At 34.8% G+C, this 12,509-nt stretch overlaps 1 protein-coding gene across 2 annotated transcripts in view; it reads right to left on the bottom strand.

Annotated features, from left to right (window-relative positions):
- SLF1 (SMC5-SMC6 complex localization factor 1) overlaps window positions 1-12,509 on the bottom strand; it is a 69,347-nt gene that overhangs the window by 25,295 nt on the left and 31,543 nt on the right. For both annotated transcript variants that reach the window (XM_043913613.1, XM_043913614.1), the window contains exons 10-14: window positions 10,193-10,246; window positions 8,476-8,634; window positions 7,495-7,658; window positions 1,424-1,555; window positions 645-810 (exon numbers count right to left, since the gene is read on the bottom strand). In XM_043913613.1, the coding sequence (XP_043769548.1) occupies window positions 645-810; window positions 1,424-1,555; window positions 7,495-7,658; window positions 8,476-8,634; window positions 10,193-10,246 (675 nt within the window). The remainder of the gene's footprint in view (window positions 1-644; window positions 811-1,423; window positions 1,556-7,494; window positions 7,659-8,475; window positions 8,635-10,192; window positions 10,247-12,509) is intronic.

The following is a 12,509-nucleotide window of genomic DNA, read 5'->3' as shown; positions in this document are numbered from 1 at the left end:
AACAATGAACTGAAATTAATGATATAATACAAAAAAGTTTACAATGAAGTCCCCAAAAGATCATTTTGAAAAGAAAAATGACTAACATAAACATGGAGCAGTATGTTGCTATGCACTTTACATATTTTCTGCATTTAATTTTCCCAGTTACCCTTCAGATAAACGTACTAAAATCACTTTACGCTAAATGTCAAATGATAAACAAAACCTACTTATGAAGAAATGGTTCAGGAAATAACTCTTAACATCCAGAAAGGTAGTTTTAAAAACAAGTAGAACTTATTAGTAGCTCACCAAAAAGTTGTATGGATTTGCTCAATTTTTAAAATCAAAAGTTCCTTAAAAATTAAAACATCTAAAAATATAAAATCTAGAATAATTAACTGTAGACTTCTTAGCAGTAATAGTCAGGTAATTCTCCAAACGTGGATACAGCATATCACCAAATGAGAAATGATGAAACCAGCCACCAAGAATCTTTTACTTTGCAATTAGATAAACAAAATAGAAAACAAGGATGTATTTGGGTACATATTAATTCTTTTCAAGTAACTCAAAATATAAAAGGAAGAAAAAAGATGCATACGTCAAAGAAGCACTTTTTTCCAAAGGCCAATGTTCATTTGTAAATTAATCCTACTTACATCATTAGACTTGCATTTTTCCTTGTGAGAATATATAGTCCACTCCAAAAGCATATTTACTGGTTTGGTCAAAAGCCCAGAGTTCTCACTTCCTGACCAAAAGATTTCATGAAGAACTGCCTTTCCTGTTATTTTCAGATTCTGAGAATCTGACCAGTCATACAACCTAATAAAAAGACAAATGAAAAGCATTATCTTTATGCCAATTTAACTACTACAGTTACTAGGCATAAGAGCTGCTAAATTGATCATCATGTTATTAGGCATAATATCTTGCCATAAAACAAAAAATTCCAGTAATTTCTGAATATAGAAAAATCATAACATATAAGGATCATAATATCTAGTTATAATTCAGGACAAAATTTTTTAAATGGCCCCATTTAAACATCATCTCCAATGAGTACACATTAAAGTAACTGCAGGTCTTAGAGCATGTGCAAAGCTTACGGATATTACAGCCAGTGTTAAAACCTGGTATAGCTTTTTACTCAGGCTTTCAGTTACTAAAGAATTCAAAAATATACAAATTCTGAAAAATAAAAACAATCTTACCTATCCAAATGTGTTAAGTCAGTGAAAAGTAAAAATGTGAACTAAAGAAACATAAATCTTTACCGCTACTGAAGGACTAAATCTAGACATGTATTTTAAAAATAAATCTACTTTAAACTAGAAAACAAGGTGGTTTTTTAAGAAGTGCATATGTAAATAATTAGAAAAATGGTACATAAAACAATATAAAGAAAAGATACATATTTTTGGTGATTAAAACTTACTTTTGACTCAGATGTCGGACTTCACTTTCAATCAAATTAAAGAAAAATTTAAGCAGTGTTAGGTGGAGTGCCTTAGAGCCAATAATATTTTCTGAAATTTGATGACAAAAACTTTCATTGAAAAGGCAAGACCTGGAAAACATGAACCCAACAATCTATAAAATGTAACAACTCACTGAGTAATCTGTGAGCAAATTATTACTTTTTAGAAAGTCACTGAAATTTTAATAAAGTTTGCTCCCACAAAATATAAAGCAAATTCAGCAAAATTTTATTAATAATGTATTTTCTTCCTTTAAATATTAAACCCAGTCAAATATCCCATACAGTTAAATTTTCAACAATAGAGATCTAATTTCCCTATTTTTCAATGACTGTAATGTTTAACAACCAGCTGGTAGTCTCCCTTTGTATTATTTATTTCACTGAAAAAAAAAAAAGAGCTATGAATTTCATTAATTCATTGATTCAGATAATCAGCTACATTCTCAATTAGCTACACTCTCAATTTATAATATTCTCCATAATCATCCTCTTACTCGATTATTTTCTTATTCATTATTTAGTAAAATGAAGGTTATTTAGAGCTGTTTTTTTAGTTTTAAAAATTCAGTATTTATTTTCTTTCCATCTTCTGCAGCAGTTCTACCCAACAGAACTTTCTGTGATGATGGATATATTCCACTGAACACTTGAAATGTGGCTTGTATAGAACTGAGGTGCTGAAATTTTATTTACTCTTAATTAAATTTAAGCATAGTCACATGTGGCTAGTGGCTTCAGAGTTGGAAGCACAGTTCTACAGTATTTTTAAAAAGAGAATGCAAGATAAATCAGAACTCTAGGACTAAGAGTCTAGGCAACAATATTTATTACAATTTTCTTCCAATTTCATTATTATATCAACAATGTACTTGCAACTCTGTACCTCTGTCTCCATCCTTTCCATTTCCTTTAGAATACCACACTAAGAGTAGGTGGGCCCTTAACAGCTATTAAATTTTACAATCCATTTGATACACCAATCTGGTCTAAAAGGTCCTCCTTGACCATAGTTATTTAACTCTACCTGAAAACTGCCAGAGACGGATACAATAATATCTTTTTTTCTTTTTATGTAAACACATATTATGAAATATTTCAAAAATACATTCAGAAGTAGACTAATATCATCCAGCTCATTTACATTCCTACCACTTTCCTAGGCACCTTCCGCTAGACTCCCAACAGACCCAATCATTTATCTGGTATCTGTTTATTAAAAAGTCTACATTTAAGCTGTCTGAAATCCATTTCCTGTAGCATCAATTAATTCATTCAAATCTTTATTAAGCACTGATTATGTCCCAGACATAAGCACTGAGGAGAGAGATGTTAAACATTGAGCATCTACTCTTCTGAATTCAGAGGTTTCTTACATACACTGTTGGAGGGAATATAAATCAGTATGGAGACCCCTCAAGGCTAATCACGTTTCTATTATGGCATGCAGCTGTAATTACCTTTTATTTTTTGTCTGCCTATTGATTGTGAAAACTGATAAACATAGTTTACCACTGTGATTATACAACTATTACATTGACTTAATACTACTGTATTTATGATTGGTCAACAGAAAATAATAGAATTCTACATCACCAAAACTATCATTTAAAAGAAAAACCTGTAATCACTTTTTAAAATCCAGATCCATATCAGAATTATCTTGAACTTTTTGAAAAACACAAATGCCCAGTTATTGCTTTTTTTCTCCAGAGCTCCAGATATGTTTCTAATGAGCAGCCATACTTAAAAACAACTGGATTATATGAGGATTGTTTACTTTTACCTAGTTTGTTCCACTTCTATTTCATATTTAGTGCTCCCATTTCATTTAGTTTATGTTTTCCAATTTGTCTGTCTCTTCTTTTTTGACCATTTTTTCTCAAGATTTTATCAAGTGTGGTAGTAGTCCACACTTGATAAAGTCTTGAGAAAAAAAGGTCAAAAAAGAAGAGACAGACAAATTGGAAAACATATTTTAGAAAATTTCTGAATTTTTGCCTGGCTAAAAAATTTGACATTTTGATTTCACTTGTTTGACTTAGTATGAATACAATACTAGATTTCTAATAAAAAATAGATATGCAATAAGCAACAAAGGTTTACTGTATAGCCCAGGGAACTGTAGTCAGTATCTTAAAACAGCTTATAATAGAAAATAATCTCAAAAATAATGTATGTGTATATGGACAACTTCTTTTAGATTGGGAATGCCAAAGAATGTCTGAACTACTAAACAATTGCACTCATTTCACATGTTAGCAAAGTAATGCTCAAAACTCCTTCAAGCTAGGCTTCAGCAGTACATAAACTGAGAACTTCCAAATGTACAACATGGACTTAAAAAAGGGAGAGGAACCAGAGATCAAATTGCTAACATCTGCTGGATCACAGAAAAAGCAAGGAAATTCCTGAAAAACATCTATTTCTGCTTCACTGACTATGCTAAAGCCTTTGACTCTGTGGATCACAACAAAATTCTTAAAGAGATGGGAATACCAGACAACCTTACCTACCTCCTGAGAACTCTGTATGCAGGTCAGGAAGCAACAGTTAGAACTGGACATGGAACAACACACTGGTTCCAAATTGAGAAAGGAGTACGTCAAGGCTGTATACTGTCACCCTGTTTATTTAACTTACATGCAGAGTACATCATGAGAAACACTAGGCTAGATGAAGCTCAAGCTGGAATCAAGACTTCCGGGAGAAATACCAATAACCTCAGATATGCAGGTAACACCACCCTTATGGCACAAAGTGAAGAGGAATTAAAGAGCCTCTTGATGAAGGTGACAGAGGGGAGTGACAGAGCTGGCTTAAAACTCAACATTCAAAAACTAAGATCGTGGTATCCGGTCCCATCACTTCATGGCAAATAGACGGGAAAAGTGACAGAAAAAGAAACAGTGACAGACTTTATTTTCTTGGGCTTCAATATCACTGTGGACGGTAACTGCAGCTACGAAATTAAAAGACACCTGCTCCTTGGAAGAAAAGCTATGAAAAGCTAGACAGTTTATTAAACAGACAAGACATCAGTTTGCCAACAAAGGTCCATCTAGTCAAAGCTACGTTTTTCCAACAGCCATGTATGGATGTTAGAGCTAGACCGTAAAGAAGGCTAAGCGCCAAAGAATTGATGCTTTGTAACTGTGGTGTTGGAGAAGACTCCTCAGAGTCCCTTGGACAGCAAGGAAATTAAACCAGTCGATCCTAAAGGAAATCAACCGTGAATATTCACTGGAGGGACTGATGTTGAAGCTAAAGCTCCAGTACTTTGGCCACCTGTTGTGAAGAGCCGACTCACTGGAAAAGACCCTGATGCCGGGAAAGACTGAGGCCAGGAGGAGAAGGGAACGACATTATCAGAGGATGAGATGGTTGGAAGGCATTATCAACTCAAAGGACATGAGTTTGAGCAAATTTCAGGAGATGGTGAAGGACAGGGAAGCCTGGTGTGCTGCAGTCCACGGGGTCGCAAAGAGTCGGACACGACTGAGTGACTGAACAACAATAATATGTGTAAGTGAATCGCCTTGCTGTGCACTTGAAAACACTGTAAGTCAACTGTACTTCAATATAATGTGTAAATTTTTTTTCTTAAGGACAGATACCATTAAGATCCAGGTATCCCACTCCTGGGCATTTACCCAAAGAATAAGAAAACACTAATTTGAAAAGATATACACATCCTTTGTTTATTGCAACAATATTTTACACTAGCCAAAATATGGATCTAACCTTGAGAGCCCACCAACAAATGAATAACGATATGACACACATTAACGCACATACACATAATGGAATACTACTCAGAAAAAAAAAATCTTGCCATTTGTGACAACATGGATAGACTTTGAGTGTATTAAGTGAAACAAGTCAGAGAAAGACATATACCCTATGATTGTGGAATATAAAAAACAAATGACCAAAACAAATGAGCAAATTAGACCAAACAAGCACACAGATACAAATAGAGTAGTGGTTACCAGAGGGGAAAGGGTTGGGGGTGGGTGGAGAGAAGGAGATCAACTATATGGTGACAGAAGAAAACTCAGTTTATGCTGGTGAGCACAATGCAGGTACACAAAAGTAGAAATACAATGTTCATATGCAACTTATATAATGTTACAAACTAACATTACTAAAATAAAGCATTAAAAAAAAAAAAGCAAGAGGTTGATTTAAATAAGAAACGTAACTCAAGGCAAAGGGCGAGAGAGAGGAAGTGGCATTTGACTTGCACTCTAAAGGATAATTAGGAGTGGCCAGGTATTTACACGGTGGCAGGAATGGCAGTTTATAGAAGACAGAGAAAATCTAAGAGCAAAGGGTTAAGAATAGAAAAAGAGGAGCTTCCCTGGAGGTGTGGTGGCAAAGAACTGCGTGCCAATGAAGGAGACATGGGTTCAATCCCCTATTTGGGGAAGATTCCACATGTCATGGAACAACGAAGCATGTGAGCCACAACCAGAGAGCCTGTGCCCTAGAAGAGTCCAGGAGCCACAACTACCGAAGCCTGCCTGCCCCAAAGTCCATGCATCGCAAGAGAAGCCACTGCAAGGAGAAGCCCTGGCACCACAATATACAGTAGCCCCTGCCTGCTGCAACTCGAGAAAGCCCACACAGCAACAAAGACCCAGCATGGTCAAAAATACATACATAAATAAAATTTTTTAAAAAGAAATAAAAAGGAGTTCAGTCAACGGGTACACTTGGTGAAAAGATGAAGATAAGAATGAGACACATATAGGGCTAAATTATGGAGGGTCTTACATGTTTTGCGAAGGAATTTTAAATGTTTTCTATAGGTGATGTTATGTCTTAATGAAGGACTTTTATCTGGGAAATGATAAGACCACTTTGGAAAGACCATACTGGAATACTTTAGAAGACAAAAGGAAAAAAGTAGAATCAAGGTCAACAAGATGAGTAGTGCAACAGTTTACATAAGAAGCAATGAAGGCTTTTAAAAGAAGGTGATGACAATGAAGGAAGAAACAGATTTGAAAATTAGGAACAATGGCAAATAAGTAAACCATATATCCTCACTTCCTACACCTGTGCTGAGACAGTACTGTGTTAGAATTATGCTCATATCTTCAAAAGTGCAGAAGCTAAGAAAAAGGGTGCAGAAATTACGATTTTATCTTTTCACCCCTTGAAACATAGCACAGTGCCTGGCTACCAATAACTACTCAATAACTTTATTTTTTTTAAGAATAAATAATGCATGCTAGCTAGTCAATTAGCTTGTGTTAAATATAATACAATCAAGATGGTAGGTAAATCCTTATGACCTCAAAGAAGTAACCAACGATCTAGCCTTTGCCTGGCTAGTCAAGTAACCCTTCTCTTACTACTATGGACTCCTGCTAAAATCAAACATTTGGATAAAAACAAAGTACTTTCCAGACAAAGGAGAGCTATCAGATACAGAGAGCTATCAGAAAAAAATGAAAAAATCGATTAGTCCTGTCTGAGAGAAAGCAGCAGAAATACGAGGGATTTCTGAAAAGATTAACATATGTAAGACAAAGGAAGGATTTAGGCAGATGACAGCATGTGCAGAGGCATGAAAAAGATGACATATTTAGGCAACATTAAGTTCAGTTTCAAAATTCAAATTTCTAGCTGAAAAAAATATAAGAGAAACACTAAAGCAGACTGTACACAGTTACAAATGTTTATACTGATAATGACCAAAATTTGATAATGTTCATATCCAGTAAATTTATTCTCTTACTGTTTACAACAAAGTTCAAATTTATTTTGTTAAAAAGAAAACAAAGAATGATTTAGCATTCCTGTAAGTCCATTTCATATATTTATTAAACATTTTTTAAAAATAAAATGATTGACAAACATGACCAATTTAGCCCTTATGTTAAACACAACATGCAAACATTACACACACAAAAATAACTTCTTCTAAAAAGAAACATTTATTTTATCAGTATCTAAAAAATACATAGGAGAACACTGACTATATGAAATTGAGCATCCTTACATGTGAAATTCCTTACCTGATAAGCACTTCTATTAGAGACCATGTACCTTTCATACAAGTTGGACACTGAAACAACTCTAAGTAATATGTTGACATGGCTGGGGACTTCCAAGGAGGGTGAAGGTGAAGGAGAGCGGACAATATATGAAAGTATCGACCAGAAAACGTATCTATGTTATCCTATTATTTAAAAACAAAGACAGAAAACAAGATGGCTAAAAGCACAGTTTACCAGCTAATTTAGTTTAAAACTCTAATAACCCAGATCTAACCTTCTTGGCAAAAATATGTTTGGACAAAGGAGAACAGATGGGAGCAGGATATTTAGCTAACTGAATACTGCAACCAAGAGAGAGACATACTCTAAACATGTATCTATATATTAGATAATCTCAGCTACTGGGACTAATTTATATGAAATGTCCATTTTACTTCTCATGATTATACTGAGATTGAGTCCCAAAATGTGACTTGAAATAAACTAAAGAAACTTTACACGCAACATTCTGACTTATTACCAACATTAGTCTGACACAGCTTAAACCTGTTTTTTCTTCAAATTGGTACCTTGATAAAGAATATGACGAGAAATATACCTTTGAAAAGCTATTTTCATTGGTTTTCACAGTTTAAAGAGTAAATTCAGTATCTACATACACTATGAATAAAAATGATTACCAATGTACTGAGTAATTTACTAAATGACCTAGATCTCTGCAGCTTGATTTTTACGTTACTTTACTGCCATAGAAAAAAAATTCTGAGAAAAATATTAAAACTCTCAGAAGTACTTACTTTAAAAACAGAAAAGAAATAGTAATAAATAGGTGTCTCTTTTCTTATTAAAATGAGGGGAACAAACAAGGAAGAGAGAAAATAATAAATATATACATAATAATATAAACATACGAAAGTAACAATATAAACGTGCAAAAAAAGAGAGAATGTGCATTTTAAAATTCTTTGAAAGACTATAAACACATAAGACTGCTCTTACCTGTAGAATGTTTTCTAGAAGAGCATGGAGAAGGCAAACAGGAGGGATATAATGTGCTTGCAAAGAGGAAAGTTCCTCAATTGCTTCTTTAAAAAACTGTCCTTCTATGAGGCTTTCAATTAAGTTTAATATTCCTCGTGGAAATTCAGCATTTTTAACCTATGAAAGGAAAGATTCTATGACTCACAAAAAAGAAGAGGAATATTCTGAGATGAAATTTTCAATTAGTAAGGAGCCTGAATTTCCTCATCTGTAAAATGAACAATCTCTGGTCTCACTAGTTCACTAGGTTGTTACATGGTTCAGAAAGAATGATTTATATGAATGTGTTTTTTACAACAATAAAATTGTACTGCAAAACATATACATTGTTAACTGCTCTATTTATTAGTCTTTGTCACCTTGAATCATATAGGGAAATATTACCCCTAAGGAAAACTTCAAAAGGCATTTGCACAGTCTGGCTAATAATGAGACTTCAGTTAAAAGTACAACCACACATAGTTTTTTTTAATTTTTAAAAAATACTTATTTTTAATTGATTGACGATTGCTTTACAATAGTGGTCTGATTTCTGTCACACATCAACGTGAATTAACCATGCATATGCACATGCCCCTTCTCTCTTGAATCCCTTCCCGCCTCCCGCCCATTCCTGCCCTCCAGGTTGTTACAGAGCTCAGTCTGAGTTCTCTGAGTCAAACAGCAAATTCCCACTGGCGATCTATTCACACACGCCAGTGCATATACATACAGTTCTACTTTAGATGCAGAATTACTTTTTGCTGTACTTTTAAACTTAAAAGCAAACCGTGTCTATTAACACATACTGCATATATTAAGATGTCATCAAGCACAATCAGTATCTGCAAAAAGTAACAATTGCTGTAGCATAAAATGAGTCTGAAGATGCACATTAACATAACTCTTAAGAGTTCCACAAAACACATCCTCCTTGTTCAAAATATTTTTAACAATAAAAGTGACTACTTTGAACTAGTTGAGAATCAAGAATACTGTGAAAGACTAAATAGAATAAAGAAATCAATTTTGAAGGAATGAATGATACAAAAAAAATATACTCATAAATATTATACTGAAAATTTAATGTAAGTAGTAATTATGAAAGCTACAAAATGTATGAATACAGATGCACAACTCACCTGTGATGCACACAAGTTTTAAATTCTTATCAATTTTTATCATTGCATAAAATTTTTTTTTGAGCTTTGAGAAAATACTATTTTTTTTTCATATCTGATGAGAGAAACTACATTTCAAATCTGATAGGAATCTGTCTTGCTGACAGCACATTTCTTTATATCAAAAAAAACCCTAAAACAAGGGATTTCCTGATGGCTCAGAGGTAAAGAATCCGCCTGCCAATACAGGAGACACATTAAGGATCTTCCTTTTCCGGGACGATACCGCATGCTGAGGGCACATGTGGCCCATGTGCCACCAACCACCAAGCCCGTGCCTGGGAGCCGCCACCACTGAGCCCACATGCCCTAGAGCCTGGGCTCTGTAATAAGAGAAGCCACGGCAAGGAGCAAGCCATGCACTGTAGCGAGAGGAGCCCTGGCTCACCAACACTGGAGAAAAGCCTGTGCAGCGATGAAGACCCAGCACAGACAAAACAAACAAAAAAACCCAGGAATAACAAAACGGAAAGCTTCTTTTTGACCCCATTACCACCTTACTCCAAATCTCTTACCTCAACATTGTATGCTGGTTGTTTATCTATTCTAATGCAGTGGTATTTTACAGCCTACAAAACAGAAATCGTTAATTAAACACTTTTAGGTCGAAAAACACACTTCAGCTTACAAAGTTTAAAACCTTGGTCAAACGTACAAAACAGATTGGGAAGACATTAACAGATGTAACTGATCTGTTCTCATGTTTACTAATGACCTCTACCATTTTAGGGACATGGCACTCTCTTGAGTATGAACAGTTTCTTTTTTCCCCCCTTTCTAAATTAAAATAGCTTAAAAGGTAAAGTCATAAATCCATAGCAAACATTTTCCTCAATGGTGAAAAATTGAAAGCATTTCCCCTAAAGTCAGGAATAAGACAAGGGTGCCCACTCTCACCACTACTATTCAACAGAGTTTTGGAAGTTTTGGCCACAGCAATCAGAGCAGAAAAAGAAATAAAAGGAATCCAGATAGGAAAAGAAGAAGTAAAACTCTCACTGTTTGCAGATGACATGATCCTATACATAAAAACCCCTAAAGACTCCACCAGAAAATTACTAGAGCTAGTCAATGAATATAGTAAAGTTGCAGGATATAAAATCAACACACAGAAATCCCTTGTATTCCTATACACTAACAATGAGAAAACCGAAAGAGAAATTAAGGAAACAATTCCACTCACCATTGCAACGAAAAGAATAAAATACTTAGGAATATATCTACCTAAAGAAACAAAAGACCTATATATAGAAAACTGTAAAACACTGGTGAAAGAAATCAAAGAGGACACAAATAGATGGAGAAATATACCATGTTCATATATTGGAAGAATCAATATAGTGACAATGACTATACTACCCAAAGCAATCTATAGATTCCATGCAATCCCTATCAAGCTACCAAAGGTATTTTTCACAGAACTAGAACAAATAATTTCACAATTTGTATGGAAACACAAAAAACCTCGAATAGCCAAAGTAATATCGAGAAAGAAGAATGGAACTGGAGGAATCAATCTGCGTGACTTCAGGCTCTACTACAAAGCCACAGTCATCAAGATAGTATGGTACTGGCACAAAGACAGAAATATAGATCAATGGAACAAAATAGAAAGCCCAGAGATAAAGCCACACACCTATGGACCTTAACTTCAACAAAGGAGGCAAGAATATACAATGGAGAAAAGATAATCTCTTTAACAAGTGGTGCTGGAAAAACTGGTCAACCACTTGTAAAAGAATGAAACTAGAACACTTTCTAACACCATACACAAAAATAAACTCAAAATGGATTAAAGATCTAAACGTAAGACCAGAAACTATAAAACTCCTAGAGGAAAACATAGGCAAAACACTCTCTGACATAAATCACAGCAGTTGACCCACCTCAGAACCTCTATGATCTCTATGATCACCTCTATGACCCACCTCCCAGAATGTTGGAAATAAAAGCAAAAATAAACAAATGGGACCTAATTAAAAGCTTTTGCACAACAAAGGGAACTATAAGTAAGGTGAAAAGACAGCCTTCAGAATGGGAGAAAATAATAGCAAATGAAGTAACTGACAAAGAATTAATCTCAAAAATATACAAGCAACTCCTGCAGCTCAATTCCAGAAAAATAAATGACCCAATCAAAAAATGGGCCAAAGAACTAAACAGACATTTCTCCAAAGAAGACATACAGATGGCTAACAAACACATGAAAAGATGCTCAACATCACTCATTATTAGAGAAATGCAAATTGAAACCACAATGAGGTACCATTTCACACCAGCCAGAATGGCTGCTATCCAAACATCTATAAGCAATAAATGCTGGAGAGGGTGTGGAGAAAAGGGAACCCTCTTACACTGTTGATGGGAGTGCAAACTAGTGCAGCCACTATAGAGAAGAGTGTGGAGATTCTTTAAAAAAAACTGGAAATAGAACTGCCATATGACCCAGCAATCCCACTGCTGGGCATACACACCAAGGAAACCAGATCTGAAAGAGACACATGCACCCCAATGTTCATCGCAGCACTGTTTATAATAGCCAGGACATGGAAGCAACCTAGATGCCCATCAGCAGACGAATGGATAAGAAAGCTGTGGTACATATACACAATGGAATATTACTCAGCCATTAAAAAGAATACATTTGAATCAGTTCTAATGAGGTGAATGAAACTGGAGCCTATTATACAGATTGAAGTAAGCCAAAAAGAAAAACACCAATACAACATACTAACGTATATATATGGAATTTAGAAAGATGGTAACGATAACCCTGTATGCGAGACAGCTAAAGAGACACAGATGTATAGAGTAGTCTTTTGGACTCTGTGG

Source organism: Cervus elaphus, chromosome 9 (assembly GCF_910594005.1).
Source record: "Cervus elaphus chromosome 9, mCerEla1.1, whole genome shotgun sequence".
NCBI classification, from domain to species: Eukaryota; Metazoa; Chordata; class Mammalia; order Artiodactyla; family Cervidae; genus Cervus; species Cervus elaphus.
Note: the sequence above shows the minus strand (reverse complement) of the source record. Positions and strands in the feature narration are given on the sequence as shown.